General features: G+C 43.3%; 1 protein-coding gene across 1 annotated transcript in view; it reads left to right on the forward strand.

The window, feature by feature from the left end:
* The window catches only part of LOC108543844 (S-adenosyl-L-methionine-dependent tRNA 4-demethylwyosine synthase), a 135,652-nt gene that overhangs the window by 97,427 nt on the left and 14,585 nt on the right, over positions 1 to 23,640 (forward strand). Inside the window, exons 11-12 of the mRNA XM_017894649.1 lie at positions 3,343 to 3,452; positions 18,286 to 18,463. Of these exons, the coding sequence (XP_017750138.1) occupies positions 3,343 to 3,452; positions 18,286 to 18,463 (288 nt within the window). The remainder of the gene's footprint in view (positions 1 to 3,342; positions 3,453 to 18,285; positions 18,464 to 23,640) is intronic.

The raw sequence follows: 23,640 nt of genomic DNA on the forward strand, positions 1-23,640 counted from the left end.
TTTACTCTCTTACTGTTTATTTTTGCAGTTTGGTGGTCTTCCATAGTGGTAACATTTGAATCCTTGTTTATTTTTCTCATTTGTATATTCGCCCTACCAGTGAGTTTATACTGTTGTGTGTTTTCATGACGGTAATTATCACTTTCACTTCCTGATATAGGATTCCCTAAGCTTTTCTTGTAAGGCCAGTCTAGTGGTGATGAATTTCTTCAGTTTTCACTTGTCTGGGACAGGCTTTATTTCTCCTTCATTTCCAGAGGATAGCTTTGCTTGGTGGTCTTTTTTTCCCCAGCCCTTAGAATATATCATTCCATTCTCCCCTGGCTTGTGAGGTTTCTGCTGAGAAATCTGCTGTTATTCTTATGGAGGTTTCCTTACATGTGACATGATGCTTTTCAATTGCTGTTTTTAGAATTCTCTTTGTCATTGTCTTTTGACAGTTTGACTGTAATGTGTCTCAAGGAGGCTTTTTTTTTTTTTTGGCATTCAATCCATTTGAGGAATTTTTAGCTTGCTTGATCTGAATGTCCATATCTCTCCCCAAATGTGGGACGTTTTTGATTTGCTTTAATGCGACCCCCAGAGCAAATGCCAGAGAAAAGGCAAGTAGGCAAGGCAAAAAAAACTTTATTTACAAACCAATGTGAGGGAGGGGCGAGGTTCACCGGTCTCCGGCGGTGGAGGCTGACAAAGTCGCTCCGGCGTTCTCGGGCGAGGTTCCTGGGTCCCGCGTACGAGGAGGGCCCGAGGAAGTTCGCTCCGGCGTTCTCGGATGAGGTTCCTGGGTCCCGCATACGAGGAGGGGCCGAGGAAGTTCGCTCCGGCGTTCTCGGACGAGGTTCCTGGGTCCCGCGTACGAGGAGGGGCCAAGGAAGTTCGCTCCGGCGTTCTCGGACGAGGTTCCTGGGTCCCACGTAGGAGGAGGGGCCAAGGAAGTTCGCACCGCAAGCCCGCCGGGAGCGGCTTTTATGTCCTGGGCCCGGGAGTGGGAGGGCAGTGGGCGGGACATAGGCGGGTCAGGGGCGGGTTGGTAGGCGTGGCTAGGCGGGTTCCGGCTTTTCTCCGTCGGAGGTCGGGTTGCGCCTGTGCAGTCGACCCGTGTCTTTCCCGGGCGCGGGAAAGTTGACAGTGAAGAACCCGGAACTGCGCCATCTTGCCTCCGTTTGTCCAAACAGTATTCTGCTGCTATTTCATTAAAACCTATTTACTTTTTCATGTCTTTTCCCACCTGTTCTCCATCTGGAATTCCTAAATGCAAACATTTGTTCATGTAATGGTGTCCCATCATTCCTGTAGGCTTTTTTTCCTACGCCTCCTGGTGCTCCTCCTCCTCCTCTCTCCTCTCTCCTTTCTTCCTTCTCCCTTCTTCTTTTCTTCTTTTTCTCCTCCTCTTCTCCTCCTCCTTCTTTCTTCTTTCTCCTTTTCTTCTTTATTTCTTCTACTTCCTTCTTTTTCTTTTTTTGTTTTTTGTTCTGACTGGGTCATTTCAAAAGTCCTGTCTTCAAGTTCAGACATTCTTTGTTCTCCTTGGTCTTGTATGTTGTTGAAGCTCTCAGTTGTATTTATTTCATTCATCGAATTCTTCAGCTTCAAGGTTTCTGTTTGGCTCTTTTTTTTTTGTGATATCTATATCTGTTGAATTTCTCATTTAGATCATGAATTCCTTTCTTGATTTCATTGAATTGTGTATGTGTATTCTCTTGTATCTCTCTGAGTTTCTTTAAGATCATTATTTTAAATTATATTACAGGCCTAGATTTTCCTTTCTTTCAGGTCTGTTACTGGAGAATTATCAAGTGTCATGTTTTCTTGCTATTTCATGTTTTTGTTTTTTCCTACTTGATATCTGCATATGGGGTATAACAGTCACCTCTTCCACTTTTATGGAGTAGTTTTCACAGGGAAAGACTCCTGGAGAAGTATTTTATAGTGTTGGTTGAGTGGGGTGCTTTGACTTGTCTTCTAGACGGGGACAGTAGTGTAGTCTCCATGTGATTTCTTTGGCCATAATTGGTGCCTGTGCCTCACTGGCCTGGACTGTGCGTGTTTGTGGAGGCAGTGGCATGGCTTTGCTAGGGGCAGTATTGCTGGTCTTGCTGGTCCTTAGACCCTAGGGGAGCTTGTGCTATTTCTGGCAGCTCTGCTGCTTATGGGGGTAGTGTCTTCAGTGGTGCTGGTTTCTGGGCAGGATGGTCCTTGGGTCCTGAGGGGCCTGTGAGGCCCACAGTGGTTCTGCCTGTCGGGAGGGTGAGATGGTTGGCAGTGGTGGACACTGAGGAGCTGGTGCTTGGGCTCTGCCATTGTGTCTGTCTTGGTGGTGGTCTCCTTGCTGGGCTTTACTGCCTGTTTTTTTTTTTTTTTTTTTTTGAGACGGAGTCTCGCTCTGTTGCCCAGGCTGGAGTGCAGTGGCCGGTTCCCAGCTCACTGCAAGCTCCGCCTCCCGGGTTTATGCCATTCTCCTGCCTCAGCCTCCCGAGTAGCTGGGACTACAGGCGCCCGCCACCTCGTCCGGCTAGTTTTTTGTATTTTTTAGTAGAGACGGGGTTTCACTGTGTTAGCCAGGATGGTCTCGATCTCCTGACCTCGTGATCCGCCCGTCTCGGCCTCCCAAAGTGCTGGGATTACAGGCTTGAGCCACCGCGCCCGGCCTGCCTGTTTTTTTTTGGATTACAGGGTTCTGTGTGGGCTCAGGTGCTTGGGTATGATTGTACCGCTAGGTATAGCTTGGGTTGTGGCATTGTCATCTTTTGTATGGCTGTGGAGTGATGATGGTGGGACGTCAAAAATATGGAGATACAGGGGCTTTGGTTCCCAGGGCAGGATACACTCTAGCAGTGGTTTTGGTCTCAAAATGGCATCACGTTCTAGCTGCTTGGATCCCAGGTGGAGGTTCTTGTCCTTTCCCCAGGCCTGCATCAAGAGAAACTCATTCTCAAGCCCTGTCAGTGTGATTTCCAAGCAAGCATTCCAGCTGTCCTCACTCACTTTATGAAGTGTTGACGTAGGTGACAGTAACATGGTGGTGACAGTTTGCCTTGTTTGCGTATGTCCATAGTTAACATGGTTAAAACAGCAGAGAGCGTTCTGTCAATCTATAACCGGAGTTGAGTCAATTAGGTGCCCAACATCTCCGGGAAGAGTTGAATGATTTCTCTATTCATCCCTCTCTGTTAGGTGTCATGATTTAAAATAAGTTGGAAAATACTACTGTACACAGTTGAACTCTTAGGAGGAAACCAGTCCTGATTTTGTAATTTTAAAAAATAGGATGACTTCATTGTAAATGACTAGCCCAGATCTTATTACAGAAGGGTCCTTTAGAACTTTGCATGTTGTTCCTAGGCACCACACCAACCCCGTGGGCACTGAATGGCGGTGGAAGATGGACCAGCCTGAAATGATCTTGAAGGAAGCCGTCGAAAACCATCAGAACATGATTAAGCAGTTTAAAGGTATTTTTTTCTTCCCTCTACAGAGGAGTGCGCATGCCTGTTAGTAGTCTGAGTCAGATTGGCAGAAGAATTGCCTGTTTGGTAGGATTTTGTCCCCACTGGCAAATTTTCCTATAAGGAAGTGAAAACTTTGTGGAAATACATATATTTTGCCTTTTTAGCTTTTACATCCCATATGATGGAAGAACTAAACATTTAAAGTGTAGCAACTTGGCCAGGTGTGATGGCTCACACCTGTAATCCCAGCACTTTGGGAGGCCAAGGCGTGTGGGCGGATCACCTGAGGTCAAGAGTTCGAGACCAGCCTGGCTAACATGGTGAAACCCCATCCTATTAAAAATACAAAAATTAGCTGGGCATGATGGCGGGTGCCTGTAATCCCAACTACTTGGGAGGCTGAGGCAGGAGAATTGCTTGAACCCGGGAGGCAGATGTTGCAGTGAGCCCACTGCACTCCAACCTGGGTGACAACAGCAAGACTCCATCTCAAAAATATGTAAATAAATACATAGATAAAGTTTAGCAACTTATAATATGCTGCATTCAGCTTGAAAGCTTTCCCTGGGAATGTACCATCAACCTTCCTAGAAATCTTTTGCTATTGTTCTGTCTTGCTGAGCTGAGCAGCCTTTTGAATGGATTGGAAATTTTAGGTTAGTGGAAAATCTTCAATAATGTTAGTTAGTGATGGGAAAACATTTTTGAATGAATGCCTTATTAAAGAAAGGAGGGATAATATAAATAACAATTTCTTCCATATAATCCATAGTGATGTGGTAAAAATTCAACCACTCTGTTTTTTGAATTTCCTAATTTAATTCTGTCTCATATTAACAAATACTGGACTTCACTGGAGATCACTGGTTCTCAAACTTTATCATGCATCAGAATCATCTGGAGAGCTTGTTAAAACACAGATTGTTGGTTTCCTTTCCCAGAGATTGGGTCAGTAAGCCCAAGAGTATGCTTTTTTTCTTTCTTTCTTTTATTTTTTGGACAGGATCTCGCTCTGTCGTCCAGGCTGGAGTGTGGTGGTGCCATCTTGGCTCATTGCAACCTTCACTTCCCGGGCTCAGATGATCCTCCCACCTCAGCCTCGCCTCCTGAATAGCTGGGGCTACAGGTGCAGGCCACCACGCCTGGCTAATTTTTTGTAAAAATAGGGTCTAGCCATGTTGCTCAGGCTGGTCTTGAACTCCTGGACTTAAGCCATCTGCCCACTTTGGCCTCCCAGAGTGCTGGGATTACAGATGTGAGCCACCCGAGAATGTGCATTTCTTTTTTTTTTTTTTTTTTTTTTGAGACGGAGTCTCGCTCTGTCGCCCAGGCTGGAGTGCAGTGGTCGGATCTCAGCTCACTGCAAGCTCCGCCTCCCGGGTTTACGCCATTCTCCTGCCTCAGCCTCCCGAGTAGCTGGGACTACAGGCGCCCTCCACCTCGCCCGGCTAGTTTTTTGTATTTTTTAGTAGAGACGGGGTTTCACTGTGTTAGCCAGGATGATCTCGATCTCCTGACCTCGTGATCCGCCCGTCTCGGCCTCCCAAAGTGCTGGGATTACAGGCTTGAGCCACCGCGCCCGGCCGAGAATGTGCATTTCTTAACAGGTTTCTGGTTGGCATTGATGTTGTTGAACTGGGGACCACACTTTGGGAACCACTACTGTACATGTGATGGTTTCATAAATCTACAGCTGTAGGTGATGAATTGGAATTTGTTAGGTTCCCTGTTGAATCTGTATGCTCTGGTCTTTACCTACCACTGGTGATTCCTTCTCTCCTGTATTCTTTCCTATCATATGCAACCATTAAAAAGTAGTCCCAGCCAAGGCTATTTTAATATAGGTGCTCTTATGATATTAATAGCACACATGGGAGTCTTTAGAAACCTCCGTAATTAGCATTCTGAAGATCAGGTGATTCTTTCATGTAAGGAAATTTGGTCTGTTCATTCATAATATTATAATACTCCTTACCTCTTGATGTGGTTAGACTTTGTCCCCCTCACCCAAATCTCATCTTGAATTCTAATGTCCATAATCCCCATAATCCCTCTGTGTTGAGAGAGACCAGGTGGAGGTAATTGAAACATGAGGGCCATTTCCCCCATGGTGTTCTCACGATAGTGAGTTCTCACGAGATCTGATGGTTTTATGAAGGGCTCTTCCCCCTTTGCTCTGCACTTCTCTTTCCTGCTGCCTTGGGAAGAAGGTGCCTTGCTTCCCCTTTGCCTTCTGCTGTGATTGTAAATTTCCTGAGACCTCCCCAGCCATGCTGAACTGTGAGTCAATTAAACCTCTTTCCTTTATAAATTACCCCATCTTGGGCAGTTCTTTATAGCAGTATGAAAAATGGGCTCATACTTATTTCTCATTCTTATGAGAAATGGAGAAGAGTCATGTAAATAATGGTTCAAGATCAGTAGTAATTTGTAAAAGATGATTAGTCAGTAGGCCAGATGCAGTGCCTCATGCCTGTAATCCCAGGACTTTGAGAGGCTGAGGTAGGTGGATCACCTGAAGTCAGGAGTTTGAGACCAGCCTGGCCAACATGGTAAAACCTCATCTCTACTAAAAACACAAAAATTAGCCAGGCATGATGGTGTGTGCCTTTTAATCCCAGCTACTTGAGAGGCTGAGGCAGGAGACTCGCTTGAACCCAGGAGGCAGAGGTTGCAGTGAGCTGAGTTCACACATCACTGGACTGCAGCCTGAGTGACAAAGCCAGACTCTGTCTCAAAAAAAAAAAAAAAAAGTCAGTATTTTTATGCTTTATGAATTTTCTAGGGAAAGTTGACCTGTACATATTTGTGTATATTTGTGTGTGGACTGATTTTTTTTTTTGTACATTTATAAAGATGCTAATGATTATTTTAATTTCTCATCTTGATTTTTAGTTTCAAGCATTTTTTGATGGCGGGATGTAGGGGTACAAATTACATTCTCATATTGGATAAAGCAGTGTCTGTTACCAGTGTTTTGGAAAATTAAATGAAACTATTGGTAAAGAACTAGTAAGCCCCACATCTGGAATTTGACTGGCTTTTCCTAACTCGTTGTTGGTTTAGTTAATAATTGGTTGTCGATCTTCAAGTAAGCTATATGTCTTTTTAATAAATTTCAAGGCAAAGTCTTATTTTGCTTTGGAGAGTGTGTTAGGGTTCTCCAGCAAAACAGAACCAATGGGTGTGTGTGTGTGTGTATGTGTATGTATATGTGTATGTGTATGTGTATGTGTATGTGTATGTGTGTGTGAAGGGAGAGAGAGACAGGAACAGAGACAGATTGAGATTCATTTGTTCATTTTTAGGAGTTGGCTCACAAATTTGTGCAGGCTTGGTGAGTTCAACATCTCATGGGTTGACTGGCAGGTTGGAGACTCAGAGAAGAGTGGGAGTTCAAGTTCAAAGGCATTCTCCTGGCAGAATTCCTTCTTGCTTGGAGCAGGTCAATCTTTTTATATTAAAGCCTTCAAGTGATTGGATGAGGTCCATCCACATTATGACGGGCAATCTACTTTACTGAAAGCCTAGCACTTTAAATGTTAATCTCTTCCAACAAACACCTCCACAGAAACATCCGGAATAATGGCTGAACAAATATCTGGACGCTGTGACCCAGACAGGTTGACACATAAAATTAACCATCACAGATAGTAATATCAGAAGCAGGAAATGCCAGTACTTTTATTTTTATATGAAGTTGATTTTTGAGTTAGTGCTTAAGGAGCTAATGGGACGATGACTGAGGATGTGTGTTTCCTGGACATCCTGGAGTCTCCCTGAATGAACTGTGTCTTGGGCAGTTTGTGTGAGGAGGAATCAGCCCTGCCCTGAGGAGTAGACACCTTCGTTTCTGTGTACTGAGATGTCCGTCATACAGAATGACGATCTGAGTTTTGATAGTAATTTTTCTGACAGGAGCGTTTTTGCAAATGCACTTTAAATGGAAATATGTAATGAATAAACCATAAGGTAGACTTTGTTGATGTTAATAAAATGTGTTAGGTGAGTTCTGTGAGCACGTATTTTTCATTGTCTGCCGGGGCTATTGAGGGGCTTGTCCTGTGCAGAGAGGGGTGTCCAGTAGTGACCTTAGACTTACATTAATCAGCAGGCATCTCAAATGGTTTGTCTATGGGTTCTTATGATGCAAGGAAAACAAAAGAGCTTTAAAATTTAGATTCTCGGCTGGGCTCGGTGGCTCACGCCTGTAATCCCAGGACTTTGGGAGGCTGAGGCGGGCGGATCCCGAGATCAGGAGATTGAGACCATCCTGGCTAACGTGGTGAAACCCCATCTCTACTAAAAATACAAAAAAATTAGCCGGGTGTGGTGGCAGGCGCCAGTAGTCCCAGCTACTCTGGAGGCTGAGGCAGGAGAATGGCACGAACCCAGGAGGCAGAGCTTGCAGTGAGCCAAGATCGCGCCATTGCACTCCAGCCTGGGCAACAGAGTGAGACTCTTTCTCAAAAAAAAAAAAAAGAAAAAAAAATTTAGATTCTTTTGAGGGATGATAGGATGCAGGATAGCAGAGAGAAAGAATAGAGCATGTCTATGGATGTGTGAATCCTGAGTAGGCATTAGAATGCATAAGACAGAAGGAATGATCCCCAGAAATTCAACAACTGCCACCAATTTCACTCTTACAAATGGTATTTATACAGTATCTATTTTACCCTAGTAATTCCTACAAAGGATTTTTTTTTTCATATCTGAATGGATTGACTTGATAACATGTTACCATGTCAGCAAAACATTGGTGTATTTAATCAGCAACAAATTTGCTGGAAGGGTTTTCAGAGTGGAACTGGTTGATTTTTGTGCACTGATGCTCTTCAGGTTAGCAAAGCAGTTTTTCTTGAAGCTAGCAGAAAACAGGTGCATGTTTGAAGGTGCGGAGGGTGTAGACAGGTCAGCACATAGGCATAAGGGAGCCTCATTTGTTTTATTTTTATTTTATTTTACTTTATTTATTTACTTGGAGACAGGATCTCACTCTGTCGCCCAAGCTGGAGTGCAGTGGCACGATCTTGGCTCCCTGCAACCTCTGCCTCTTGGGCTCAAGTGGTCCTCCCACCTCAAGTAGCTGGAACTACAGGTGCATGCTACCATGCTTCAGCTAATTTTAAAATTTTTAATAGAGATGGTTCTACCTAATATTGCCCAGGCTGGTGTTGAACTCCTGGGCTCAAGTAATCCTTCTGCCTGGCCCTCCCAAAGTGCTGGGATTATAGGCATGAGCCACCGTGCCTGGCTCTCATTTGTTTTACATTTTCACAACGAATGAGAGATCACTTAATTTGCAATTTTTGGGCCCTGGTTTTGTTTAATGCTTTTTTCTGTGTTCCAAGTTAGGTTAAACAAGCCATTGTTTTTGAAAATCTGTCTTAATGCTATAATAGTCGTAGTAAATCTTGCTGTAAAATTATGATAATAGCAAAGAAAAAAAAACCCTAATTAGTAAAGGGTAAAGTGTATAATTTGTACGAATCCAGAGCCCTTCTGGAAAACTAGTGGTAGTCTGTAACACTTCAAAGAAAAAAATGGTATGTGATTTCTTTTAAAATGATAACTTTGACAGCATTATAGAAATTTAGTACTTCAGAATATTGATTGTATTTTCGGTTCTCTTGGCAGCAAGTAATTTCAACTGAAAAAGACTGTGAAGGGGAGTCTTGTTCTGTTGCCCAGGCTGGAATGCAATGGCATGATCATAGCTCACTGCAGCTTGACCTCCTGGGCTCAAGCAATCCTCCCGTCTCAGCCTCTCAAATAGCTGGAATTACAGGCACATACTACCAAACTCAGCTAATATTTTTAAAAACATTTTTGTAGATATGGGGGTCTTACTATGTTGCCCAGTCTGATCTCGAACTCCTGGGCTCAAGCAATTCTTCAGCCTCAGCCTCCCAAAGTGCTGGGATTATAGGTGTGAACCACTGCACCCGGCCTTAATTTTCATTTTAATAATACTGTATCTGTGGGAATACAAATTTCAGGCTTAAACAGAAATGCTTAAGAACAGAATTCTTGTATAAATTGGCAATTATAGGCTATTTTCAAAGGCTTGAAGGCATTTCCTTCGTAGTTCATGATATTCCCGGTATCTCTACTTTGGCCTCTTTTTGGAGGTCCACTCTTAGCTCATTAATTATTTCCCTCACTCTGGCTTGGAGAGGCCTTTGCTTTCTAATGTGAGTTTCCACCCTATGACAAAGAACACCTGCTGTTTGTCCTGGGTCTGGTTCAATTGTGTGTAAGGTGGAACTGGCTGTGGGGACTGTTGCTTGTTGTCTGAGTTCCCCAACTGGAGCTAAGTGGCCAGTCCTGAGCAGTTTTGGAAGATCATTCCTGATGTTTTCGATGCTTCCCTTTTGTGTTCTTAATTCTGAGGGTAGTCATTGTCTTTTCAGTTATTTCACTGAGTTATAAAAATATCTCTCTTTTCCTGACCATTATTAGCTTTCCTTTTATATACATACAAAATTAACTTTATATTGATTAAAAGTGGGTCAGAATTTCAGTGCTACTCAGTGTCTATTCAAAAATGCTGCCTGCCCCCTTCTAAGTACTACCATGGCAGGGAGAAATAGTTCCCAGAAAATGGGACAGAGGTTTCTTTAGCGCAGTTTTCCACCCATTCAGCAAACACCAAGTGATTACACCATCTTTGTCAGGAATGTCCTCGGTACTAAAGCTGCAAAGGTGAAAAAGACATCATTTATTGCTAGGTGTTTTTATCTATACTTTAAGCTAGAAGCGAAGTACTGCAAGAAATGACAGATCTCCAACAGATGGTTTTCACAAACTAGGTATGCTAACATACACATCATAAAGAAAATGTGGAGGTGGGGAAGGGAACAACACCTGTTAATTGTTTTCTGAAAATTATTTATGAAAAACCTCAAGTGGAGTATCTATATCAAACAGGTATTATTTATGACTTTTAGTCAGGATGGGTCATTGGGAAGATTTTTGGCCAGGAACTGCATTGTTATGAGAAGAAAGAAGAGAATGTTTTATTTCTGATCGGCCCAAACTTAAGAAATAGGAAAATACTGAGCATTACATTGTGTTTATTTGTGTGTTATTTGGTTTATCGCTATGACATTAGGATGAAAATTTTAGAATCTTAAGTTCTGGCTTTGTCATCTTTCAATGAGATGAAGTACACTTGTTAGTTAATCTGCTGACTGTAATTGTGATTATCCAAGATCAAGAAGCTGTTTAGAAAAAGAAAAATGTCAGAAAACTTGCTTAACCAAAAAAACCAAAGAACTAGAATAACAAAGCAGAGTTTAGTTGTGAAAGGGTTAAGATTTGGGCACCATGAGGAGAACAGATCGTGTGTGTGTGCATGTGCATGCGTGTGCGTGCGTATGAGTGTGAGATAATGGGAAACAGCACTATAGATTTGCTGTTGAAATGTCCTGTGTCTCATGTGGACTGTTTCTTTCTTCTCCAGGAACCCTTTCCATTAGAAATTTAGTGGCTGTTATCAGAGAAATGCAAATCAAAACCACAATGTGATACCATCTCACACCAGTTAGAATGACGATCATTAAAAAGTCAGTAAACAACAGGTGCTGGAGAGGATGTGGAGAAATAGGAACACTTTTACACTGTTGGTGAGAGTGTAAACTAGTTCAACCATTGTGGAAGACAGTGTGGCAATTCCTCAAAGATCTAGAACTAGAAATACCATTTGATCCAGCCATCCCATTACTGGGTATATACCCAAAGGATTATAAATCATGCTGCTATAAAGACACATGCACACGTATGTTTATTGTGGCACTATTCACAATAGCAAAGACTTGGAATCAACCCAAATGTCCATCAATGATAGACTGGATTAAGAAAATGTGGCACATATACACCACAGAATACTATGCAGCCATAAAAAAAGGATGAATTCATGTCCTTTGTAGGGACATGGATGAAGCTGGAAACCGTCATTCTGAGCAAACTATCACAAGAACAGAAAACCAAACACCTCATGTTCTCAGTCATAGGTGGGAATTGAACAATGACAACACTTGGACACAGGGTGGGGAACATCACACACCAGGGCCTGTCGTGGGGTGGGGGTAGGGGGGAGGGACAGCATTAAGAGATATACCTAATGTAAATGACGAGTTAATGGGTGCAGCACACCAACATGGCACATGTATACTTATGTAACAAACCTGCACGTTGTACACATGTACCCTAGAACTTAAAGTATAATTAAAAAAAAAAAGAATTTAGAGGCTGTTTCAATTTCTGTCATATTTCCTTGAAGACAGCGCAAGAAGACATGAAATGGAGTCCTTGAGGCCTTGTTTTTGGGAGGACCAGTATAACAGCCTCTGGCAGAGAGCAAGAAATAGAAACATGCTCTTATGAAGGAGAGAACCAAGGTTTTACGTATGCTTCTCCATCCCTTACTTGTGAGAGAATCAGGATAACTTGAACATCTAAGAATCCATTATTTTAAAAGTTTATCATCAATAATTTTTTTGTCTTGTATTTTGTTTGTTTTGTGATTGTCTAAATGGGGGAATATGATTATGATATTTTTATTTGTAGTTTTCTGAAAAGGATGGCATTGGTGTCTCTGCTTCTAGGTTTCCTCCTGTCCTTGGCTGCTCTGTGGTAGTACCCTTAGTTGATCCCTCTTCCTCTCCCCAGAACTGTGAGTGTCGTAGTCCATGGCCCTCCTCCCTGTTCTATTATCCCCAAGGCTTGCTTTGTCTGAGTTGATGGCAGCTGTGTTGCTCAGGCCAAACATTTTCTAGAAATCATTGAGCCCTCTCACTCTCTCATACCCTACATCCAATCCATTTGAAAATCCCTCTTGACAATACCTTCAAAGTAGAGTCAGCTGATCGACTTTGCCACCTCCACTATCGTGCCACCTTTACCGTCACCACCTTGGTCCAAGCCACCATTTCCTTTTTGTATTATATTACAGTCTGTTGGCAGATTATCCTCACTCCTTACCCCTCTGTTCTCAGTGAAGAACCTGATGTGATCTACTTAAAACAAAAATTAGTTTATGCCACTCTCTTCTCAAAATCCTGCATTGGCTACCCATGTGACTCAGGTTCCGTAGACATAATCAGGCAGGCTCCCACCTTGGCGTCTTTCCTCTGACTATAATGCTCTCTTCCCTCTTTGCCCTCTTGGCCCACTCCCTCACCTCCTCCAACTACACTCGCCTTTTCAGCAAGACTTATACTGAGCAGCCTGATTGACAGGGCAGCCTGCCTCTTTTTCTTCTTGGCACCCCACATCTTCATTGCCCTGCTCTTTCTTTTCTTTTATCACCTTTTTTTTTTTTTTTGAGACGGAATCCGGCGGCTGGAGTACAATGGTGAGATCTTGGCTCACTGCAACCTCCGCCTCCTGGGTTCAAGTGATTCTCCTGGCCCAGCCACCCGAGTAGCTGGGATTACAGGCACCTACCACCACGCCCGGCTAATTTTTTTATATTTTTAGTAGAGACGGAGTTTCACCATGTTGGTCAGGCTGGTCTTGAACCGCTGACCTCATGATCCGCCCACCTCAGCCTCCCAAAGTGCTGGGATTACAGGCGTGAGCCTGGTGCCTGGCCCAAAACTTCATCTTTACCAAAAATTAAAAAAAAAAAGAAGAAGCGAGTGTGGTGGCACATGCCTGTGGTCCCAGCAACTGAGGAGGCAGAGGTGGGAAGATCACCTGAACCCAGGAGATTGAGGCTGCAGTCAGCTTGATAACATCACTGCACTCCAGCCTGGGCGACAGAGGGAGACCCTGTCCAAAGAAAAATAATAGTAATTGAATTTATTTTTCAGTTCACAAAATGAAAACATTTGCAGCTAGCACGTTTTGAATGATTATGTGCTGGGCCTCGCACCCCATTAAGTATTTCATGTAGCTTATTTCATTTAATTGTTATAACAGCTGTATGTGTGTCTGTAAAATCTCCATTTTAAAGATTAGGGAATGGGCTTGGAGAGGGTGAGAGAGGTTTGACCAAGGATATAAAACTAGCTTAGCGGTGGAGCTCGAGTGTGAACCCAGTGCATCTGAATCCCAGGGGCCAGGGCCTAACTGATGCTCCTTTCACTTTCTGAGTTTTAGGTTGGTTTTGGAGTTCAGGTTCAACCTGCCTTTCTACTCATCTGCTCATGGAGGGGGGATTATAGTTAATGATATGCTTTTTCCAAAAGCAAATGTTATGCATTATTAATGCTGAGTTGTCTTGGCAACATAGAATGAGCTTAAGGATCAAATTTTATTTAAAAACTTTGTTTTACTTGAGTTAAGATCTTAGATTTCAATAACCTAAAAAATTATTCATCCATCCAAAAATACTGACCTGAAATACATTCTTACAGTTGCAGTTAGATAGTCATAAAAGAAGGCATCACCTGTCATGCTTAGATTGTTTTCATTTTGGTCTGTAGTCTGTTGCTTTGATCTCTTGGGTATTTACTTGCACTTTCTGTTTTATTTTATTTATTATTTTGTATCGGGGTACATGTGCATGTTTTTTACATCGGTGTATTGTGTACCATGGGAATTGGGCTTCTCGCATACCCATTACTCAAATAGTGAACATTGTACCTGTTGGGCAATTTTTCAACTCTCACCCCGTCCCATCCTCTTTTGGAGTCTCTAGTGTCTATTATTTCCATTTTTAGGTTCATGTGTACCCATTGGTTAGCTCCCACTTAAAAGTGACAACGTGTGATATTTGATGTTCTGTTTTTTAGTTCACCTAGGATGATGGCCTCCAGCTTCATCCATGTTCCTGTAAAGGACATGATTTTGTTCGTTTTTGTGGCTGTATAGTATTCCATGGTGTATATGTACCATATTTTCTTTATCCAGTCAACCATTGATGGACTCTTAGGTTGGTTTCATGACTTTCAGCTATTGTGAATAGTGCTGTGATGAACATAGGAGTGGGTACAGTTGTTTTTTAGTATTATGATTGCTTTTCCTTTGGGTAGATACCTGGTAATGGGATTGCCAGGTTGAATGGTAGTTCTGTTTTTAGTTCTTTGAGAAATCTCTCCAAAGAGGTAGAACTAATTTACATCCCCACCAACAGTGTGTAAGTGGTCCCTTTTCTCTGCATCCATGCCAATATCTGTTGTTGTTTTACTTTTTAGTAATAGCCATTCTGACTAGTATAAGATGATATCCCATTGTAATTTTAATTTTGCATTTCTCTGCAAATGATTATTAGTGATGTTGAGTGTGTTTTTCACGTTACTTACACTTTCTTATTTCTTAGGTGTGGGAGAAAGAAAGAGTGTGTGTGTGTGTGTGTGTGTGTGTCTGTGTCAAGCACACCTGACACCAATACCTTAACTTAAACATACCTGGAGAATGACTGTATGTTCTTAGAAGAATGTGTGTTCTGAGCTCTGAACTAGGAGATCCAGGAGTGGCCAACCTGGGGATTCATTCTCTTTGTTTTTTTTTCTGTGAAGGTTTTATTTGGGCAACAGAATGAGAGAACCTCATTGTCTATCTATGAGGAACATCTGAACCCCTAGCCCTTCCTGTGGAATGCAGGTCGTACAGGGGATCAAAGCCTTTTGTTTTGGGTTAAAGTGGTGCCTGGTGGGGATTGCTAGTGGGGCCAGGGGGTACTTTTTTTTTCCAGACAGGGTCTTGCTCTGTCGCCCAGGCTAGAGTGTAGTGGTGCAATCTCGGCTCACTGCAACCTCTGCCTCCCGGGTTCAAGCGATTCTTCTGCCTCAGTGTCCTGAGTAGCTGGGACTACAGGCATGCATCATCATGCCTGGCTAATTTTTGTATTTTTAGTAGAGATAGGGTTTTGCCATGTTGGCCAAGCTGGTCTTGAACTCCTGACCTCAAGTGATCCACCCGCCTCGGCCTCCCAAAGTGCTGGGATTACAGGCATGAGCTGCCATGCCCAGCCAAACTGCATGCTTCTTACAAGCAATTGTGGTTCTCCTGCCCAGCCCACTGCCGTTGGACTGCCCTGTTTGTGAATCCCTTCAATAAACCTATGTCTTGGCCGGGCGCGGTGGCTCACGCCTGTAATCCCAGCACTTTGGGAGACTGAGGTGGGCGGATCATGAGGTCAAGAGTTTGAGACCAGTCTGGCCAACATAGTGAAACCTCATCTCTACTAAAAAAGAAAAAAAATAAAATAAAATTAGCCAGGCGTGGCCGTGTGCACCTGTAATCCCAGCTACTGGGGATGCTGAGGCAGAAGAATCGCTTGAACCTGGGAGGCAGAGGTTGCAGTGAGCCGTGATTGAGCCATCGCACTCCTGCCTGGGCAACAGCGTGAGACTCCATCTCAACAACAGTAACAACAACAGCCCCTATGTCTCATTCACTGGCTCTGAATCTCTTTGCCAGCCCCTCACAGGTGGTGCTATCACTACTGAAGTCAATCAGGGTCTGGCGGAATGGTAAAATAAAATCACTTTCAGAAAACTAAGGCACAACTGAGCAGTGAAATTTAACTTTATTTTGCCCACGTTCTTTGTGTTACTGTTGTTAAGGTGACAGTGACTAGGATCGAATCAGTTTCATAAACCAGGATAAAGGTGGTAATAGCAAATCCTTAATGAATATTTCTTGTGTGCCAGACACTCTGCTAAGGCCTTTACGTGCATTATCTCATTTAATCCCAACAAAAATTCTTCACGGTACTTACTGTTTGCAGCTAAGAAAGTTATGTTTCAAAGATGGCCAATAAGAGTCAGAGAAGACACATGAACACGCTTCTCCCCCAGGCCCAAGCTCCATGAAGAATCTCTATCCTGCAGAGAGAATATATTCTTCAAAAGGAACCTAGAAATAATTGATTTAGAACTATCAGGAGTCAAGGAGATATATATTTTTTCTTTGTTTTTTTCAACTCTTAAGTTCAGGGGTACAAGTGCAGGTTTGTTACGTAGGTAAACTTGTGTCATGGGGGTTTGTTGTACAGATTATTTCATCACCCAGGTATTAAGCCTAGTACCCATTAGTTATTTTTCCTGATCCTCTCCCTCCTCCCACCCTCCATCCTCTGATAGGCCCCAGTGTGTGTCATTCCCCTCTATGTGTTCATGTGTTCTTAGGATATGTATTTTTGCCTATTTACACAAGTCTTTCACGTTCTCTGTTAGACAGAAGGACTTTTAGGACAGTGTATCTCTTAATGCCTTCTACATTGAGTCAAGAGTAGTGCCTGTCAAAACAAGCTGCATGCTGGAATCACATGGAGAGCCCTTTAGAAATCCTGATGCCCGAGGCCCCTCCCCGGAGACTGTGATTTAATGTGTTTGGGATACCGCCTGGACATTGGGATTCTTAAACGTTTTTTGGGTAATTCCAGTGTCCAACTAGGATTCAGTAAATCCAGTGTCCAACTAGAATGAGTGGTGTATGCCAGTGGCTACCTAACTTGTCTGCACATTGGAATAACGTGGGGGGCTTCGGAAACTGTGAATTGCCTACACCCCTCTGCCAGAGGCTGGCGTTCAGTTGATCTGAGCTGTAGCCTGGATTGTGGGAATTTTAAGATTCCAAGGTGATTTCCAACGTGCAGACAGGTTTGGGGCCCTCTGGTTTCATGCAGCGGCTTTTAGCCTTGGCTATACGTAACAATCATCTGAGAAGCTTTAACAAAACTCATTGCCTGGGCTTGTACCCACTCTGATGAAACAGACTCTTTGGAGGTGGACCTAGGTGGCAGTATTTTTTTTTTTTTTTTTTTTTTTTTTTTTTTTGAGACGAGTCTCACTTTGTTGCCCAGGCTGGAGTGCAGTGGTACCATCTCCTCTCACTGCAGCCTGCCTCCTGGGTTCAAGCGATTCTCCTGTCTCAGCTTCTCGAATGGCTGGGATTACAGGCGCCCGCCACCACGCCCAGCTAATTTTTGCATTTTTAGTAGTGACAGGGTTTCACCATGTTGCCAGGCTGGTCTCGAACTCCTGACTTCAAGTGATCCACCTACCTTGGCCTCCCAAAGTGTTGGCATTACAGGTGTGAGCCACCGCGCCCTGCCTATTTTTGTTTTTTGAGACAGGGCCTCGCTCTGTCATCCAGGCTGGAGTGTAGTGGACCATTGTGGTTCACTGCAGCCTCAACCTCCCAGATTCAAGGGATCCTCCCACCTCAGCCTTACAAGTAGTTGGGACCAAAGGTGTGTGCCACCACGCCCAGCTACTTTTTTTAAAAAATTTTTTAATAGAGACAAGGTCTCACTATATTGCCCAGGCTAGTTTTGAACTCCTGGACTCAAGCAATTCTCCTGCCTTGGCCTCCCAAAGTGCTGGGATTACAAGTGTGAGCCACCGCGCCTGGCCTGTGGCAGTATTTTTTGAAGCTCCTCAGGTGATTCCAGTAGGAAATATGAAATATTCTAGTATGAAGCCAAAGATGAGAATGATTAGGTCTCTTCTTTTTCTCTCCTATACAGTTTTGGACCAACTACATTTACTTTCCCAGCTTGAGGAATGATTGGTCTAGAAGAGGCTTATTCTTATGCAGATATACTGAGTTGATTTTCTTAGATCAACATGAAAGAATACAAAGCTAAGCAAATTATGCAGAGGGACTTATTCTGCATCCCAAATAATTAGCTAACAAAGCTAGTTTTGCCTGCTTGTATTGATGTAGTTTAACTGGTACCAAAACTAAGAATGAGGTTACTGACTGATTTTTCTGATTTAGTAATTCTAGTCCCACCCTGTCCTTTGGCCTTTGTTTTGTATTCTTTGGTATCAAAAATGAATTTGCTCTATAAAATCAAAGCATCATTAAGAAAAATGTAAGTGACATCCTCTATCTGTGCCCTATGTAGCTGGGTCCTTCTCACTGTATTCTGCAGGAGTACCAGGCGTCAAAGCAGAGCGCTTTGAAGAAGGAATGACGGTAAAGCACTGTGCATTGTCCCTCGTGGGAGAACCAATAATGTACCCAGAGATCAACAGGTTTTTGAAGCTACTCCACCAGTGTAAAATCTCCAGCTTCCTGGTCACAAATGCACAATTTCCTGCGGAAATCAGGTAAGTTCTCCAGCCTATGGAGAGATGCTGCGTGAATCTGTTTCACTGCAAAGTAAAACTAATAGGCATTAATGCAATCAAATAGGATTTATTGATTACTTACTACATATAAATGTCGGGCTTTGGAAGGTGAAGATGGTCCTGCTTTTCAAAAATGTGTTCTATTAGGGACAAACATTAGTAAAAAGACTAGAGGCACAGATACATCGGTAGGGGAATTCAAAAGAGAATGATTTTTTTTTTTTTCCAAATGGGAGGTAAACTTTCCAGAGAAGCTGTCATTTTATTTTTTTTTGGGCTGGAGTCTCACTCTGTCTCCCAGGCTGGAGTGCAGTGGCACGATCATGGCTCACTGCCACCTCTGCCTCCCAGGTTCAAGTGATTCTCCTGTCTCAGCCTCCTGAGTAGCTGGGGCTACAGGCGTCTGGCACCATGCCCAGCTAATTTTTTATTTTTTATTTATTTATTTTTTAAATAGTGATGGGCTTTCACCATGTTGGCCAAACTGTTCTCGAACTCCTGACCTCAAGTGATCCTCCTGCCTCAGTCTCTCAGAGTGCTGGGATTAGAGGTGTGAGCCACTGCGCCTGGCCTAATTTTTATCTTTATGTCTGGGAATAGTTCTTGAGAAGGTAGGAAACTATATTGTTGTTAAAAAGGAACTTCCTGAGAAAGATGTGGAGTTGCGGTATTTGTGATAACCATTATGTAAGTGTAGTTTATTTAGACCACAGAGTGTGTGAGAGTGGCAGGTGGAAGTCAAGTTGGAAAGGTTGGGATTAGATGGTCTGGGACTTCAAATGCGGTCCTTTCGAAAGATCTTGCTTCTTGCAGAGCAGTCTGCTGGCATGGTATACAATGGGGGAGACAAGAAGCAGCAGGAACCTAGATAGGAGATTATGATGTTTGCTTAGGTCAGAGTTATAAGGGTGGAAGCAAGTCAGTGGGAATGAGGGAGTCTTAAAAAAGATGCTGTTAAGCTGGGCGTGGTGACTCATGCCTATAATCCCACTTTGGGAGACTGAGGCGGGTGGATCACCTGAGGTTGAGAGTTCAAGACCAGCCTGACCAACATGGAGAAACCCCATCTCTACCAAAAAATACAAAATTAGCTGGGCATGATGGCGCATACCTGTAATCCCAGCTACTTGGGAGGCTGAGGCAGGAGAATTGCTTGAACCTGGGAGGCGAAGGTTTCAGTGAGCCGAGACTGCACCATTGCACTCCAGCCTGGGCAACAAGAGCGAAACTCTGACTCAAAAAAAAGAAAAAGAAAAAAAGATGCTGTTGAAGGATTGCTAGGTACGATTGGCAAACTGCTTGTATGGCTCTGAGAGGCTAGCGGAGAAGAGGACTAGGTAATTACACTGAAGGTTCCAACTGTGTTGATTGCTAGGATTATGGAGCCCCACAACAGCAGAGGGCTCTTGTAAGGAAGGGTCAGGTTTAGGTGGTAGGATGATGAGGTTGGGTTGGATGACTTAAGGGAGGGCTCTCCTATTAGGGATGATCAAAGGCATCTCCTGGGGCCTCTGGGGAAATGACCTGTTTTTGTGGCATACTGGGACTAGGCACACGCTGTAGCACCAAAAGTATTAAATTTTACTCGTCTGTTATTTATTGGTGTTTTCCCCCATTAGACTGCAAGCTCCTTGAGGTGTCAAGACCTCTGCTTATTTATCTTGGTACCATTTTTTGCCTGGCACACTATAGGTGCTCAGTACATGGGTAGTGAAATATTGGGGAAATAGGAAAAAAGAAAGATCTTTTTGAATTCAAGTTTGTTTCCTAAACACTGGCCAATAAAGTAAGGTTGTAAGAATTAAAGAGGAGAGAAATACGAAGGGCGGCTTAACAGTTAACAGGTTTATCTTGAACCTAGGAGGGACTTCTCACTGAGCTAGGTCAGAAGCCACACTCTGTTACAGACTAAGAGTTTTTAAGGATTCAAGGTGGGAGAGTTTATCAGAGGCCTGGACTGCTCCTGTGTCTCTTTGTTGTGCTTATCTGGGAGGGAGAGGTGTGTGTCTGTTCCCATACCTCTTTCTGCAGTTGCAGGCATACCCTCGAGTCAGCTTTTAGCTTCCCTATCTTACTGCACCTGAAGGGAAAGGAACGTGCTTATTAAGGCCCACTGTTTTACTGGGGCCCAGTGTATGAGGGTGAAGTTTGGCAGTTACCCAAGAGACGTTCCCCCCACCTCCCTCTGTGCCCTAGGGATCTTATCTGTTTTACTCTCTGCTGTTTCTGGCTGCTTGTAGTTGGAAGTGATTTCCTTGAAATGCCTGAAGCTAGAAAGGGAGCTGGAACTTAAAGTGGGAGGGTTTGTCTGACATGATGGTGCTCCTGCTCTGTCAAAGATGTGAAAAAAAGGTGAAAATATTTGCAAAAAATGAAGACCATGGTTATTTCTAGAAAGATTGATCACATACACTCACACACACAGTCAGCTTGGAATATTTATTTATTTATTTTTGAGACAAAGTCTAGCTTTGTCGCCCAGGCTGGAGTGCAGAGGCACAATCTTGGCTCACTGCAACCTCCGCCTCCCAGGTTCAAGCGATTCTCCTGCCTCAGTCTTCCCAGTAGCTGGGACTACCCGCGCATGCCACCACACCAGCTAAGAGACGGGGTTTCACCACGTTGGTCAGGCTGGTCGAAAACTCCTGACCTCAAGTGATACACCCACCTCGGCCTCCCAAAGTGCTGGGATTACAGGTGTGAACCACCAAACCCAGCCTGAAATGTAATGTCATAGGAAATCGAAGAGTTGATTAAAATTATTAGCTATCAGGCAATAATATGAAAATCAGTGTATTATCATAAAGATAGCTAAGCTATTATTTTTTGAAGTTGTATAAAAAGGTGAAGTTAAAAGTTTTAAAAGTCAATGTGTCTATTTTACATAGGGTTGCTGTTTCTGTTTTAAACTTTAGTTGGGTTTTAAATCCCTGAATTTTCACATGGCTCATGCGGGGGACATTGGGATAGAGTGATGTTTGGGGTATATGCATAAAAAAAGGGAGTCTGTCTTAAATTAAAGGCATACATCCCCCCAAAATAATGGAATCTGTTAGTTGTAGGATGTAGTACTTTTTTGCAAAATGATAACCAGAGAAAATTCATTGTTTGATCATGAATGGAATTGTCTGTGAATGCCATCAAGGATTGAGGAAAATTATAGAGTATGATATAAGCTATTTACCCGAAAACATCCAGCAAAATGCTGGGCACATTTGGTAGATGTTATTGAGTCTCTCTTTCCCTCTCTTGCTGGTGAGTCTTCTCAGGCCTGCAGAGGGATCATGGAATGCCACAAGATGTTCATACTAGCCTCGATTGCCATCTTCAACAAACGAAAGAGATAGGATGGCATATGATTCCAAAGAAATATTTCGTCATTTACTAAACCTGACTGGTAAATGAGGAGGGAGACAAAAAGGAATAAGTGAGGTGGCAGGATTGGGGTAATAGGAAGAGTAGCAAACTTCTCCGATCCTGAAAATGAGAGTTTAAAAAGTGGATGGGTTTACTCTATCAGGAATCATCAAGAAAGAAGGAATGCTTAGGAAATAGAGGTTACGCTTTTGGATTTTTTTTTTTTTTTTTTTTTGAGATGGAGTCTCGTTGTGTTGCCCAGGTTAGGGTGCGGTGGCGCGATCTCGGCTCACTGCAAGCTCCGCCTCCAGGGTTCAAGTGATTCTCTTGCTTCAGCCTCCCGACTAGCTGGGACTACAGGCACCCGCTACCATGCCCAGCTAATTTTTTGTATTTTTAGTAGAGACGGGGGTTTCACTGTGTTAGCCAGGATGGTCTCAATCTCCTGACCTCGTGATCTGCCCGCCTCAGCCTCCCAAAGTGCTGGAATTACAGGTGTGAGCCACTGTGCCCAGTCACGCTTTTGGATTTTTTTTTTTTTTTTTTTTTTTTTTTTNGGGTCTTGCTCTGTTGCCCACGCTGGACTGCAGTGTCTGGATCTCAGCTCACTGCAAGCTCCGCCTCCCGGGTTTACGCCATTCTCCTGCCTCAGCCTCCCGAGTAGCTGGGACTATAGGCGCCCGCCACCTCGCCCGGCTATTTTTTTGTATTTTTTAGTAGAGACGGGGTTTCACCGGGTTAGCCAGGATGGTCTCGATCTCCTGATCTCGTGATCTGCCCGCCTTGACCTCCCAAAGTGCTGGGATTACAGGCTTGAGCCACCGCGCCCGGCCTACACTTTTGGATTTTTAAACCATCCTTGAAGCTCCTGTTACGAAGGGTGCTGTGCTTCAGGGAATAGGCATGCAAACTGTGTTGCATCTTTTAGGGTATGTCCTTCCCTGACATAAGAGGGAATATGCAGAAAGTAGCCATTCTAGATTCATATCTCAAAAAGTGGGCATGTCTTTGTTATCCATTGAAATACCCATCTCAAAAGAGAAGAACAAAAGCAAGTCTGAGGTCTACAGATTACTGCTAGGATATGAGAAGAATTTCTGATAATGCGAGTCAGGTATATATGGGTTGAGGACATAATCTTTCAGCTTACCTTTTTCTGAAACAGAGCAGTCCTCCTGGCTGGGGAATAATGTATGTCCAAATGTTAGGAGGTCCTAAGTATAAGACGACCCTCCTACCCCCACATTTTCCCAATGAAAGATTTGAATTATCTAGAAAAAACTTCAAAAACAGAATGATGAGAATTGCCATGCTAGATACTATGATGTGTCATAAAACCACAAGTTTCAAACACTCTGGACTGTAGAGTAGTGAAACAAGATAGTCTTCAGACAGCCTTTACTTTTAAAGTAATACTTTCAGGACTTGAGGCCTCTCTGAATTAAACTAAGGATGCTCCCTGCCAACCCCATATCCCAAGAGAAAACAGAAAGAAAAGTTTTCTAAGAGGAGATAATCTTACTTATTTCTGTGAATAGGAGGAATCAGAATACCAGTTGTCTCTGGTGTCTTAGTTTCTTGCAGAAAAATAAGGCTGTGGATTAACTAATAGAACACAGAGGCCATGTATTTTGGAAGTTTCCTTTAATGTCGATAATGCTGATTCTATACAGCAAGTCAGCTCATACAGTTCAGCTATTTGCTGAGCCTCTTGCAGCCATTTCATCTTTGAGCACACTGTAAGAATTAAAGAAAGAGGAGAGAAACAAGAAGGGCAGCTTGACAGTCGGTAGGTTTAT

This window comes from Rhinopithecus bieti, unplaced genomic scaffold (genome assembly GCF_001698545.2).
Source record: "Rhinopithecus bieti isolate Rb0 unplaced genomic scaffold, ASM169854v2 scaffold_24996, whole genome shotgun sequence".
NCBI classification, from domain to species: domain Eukaryota; kingdom Metazoa; phylum Chordata; class Mammalia; order Primates; family Cercopithecidae; genus Rhinopithecus; species Rhinopithecus bieti.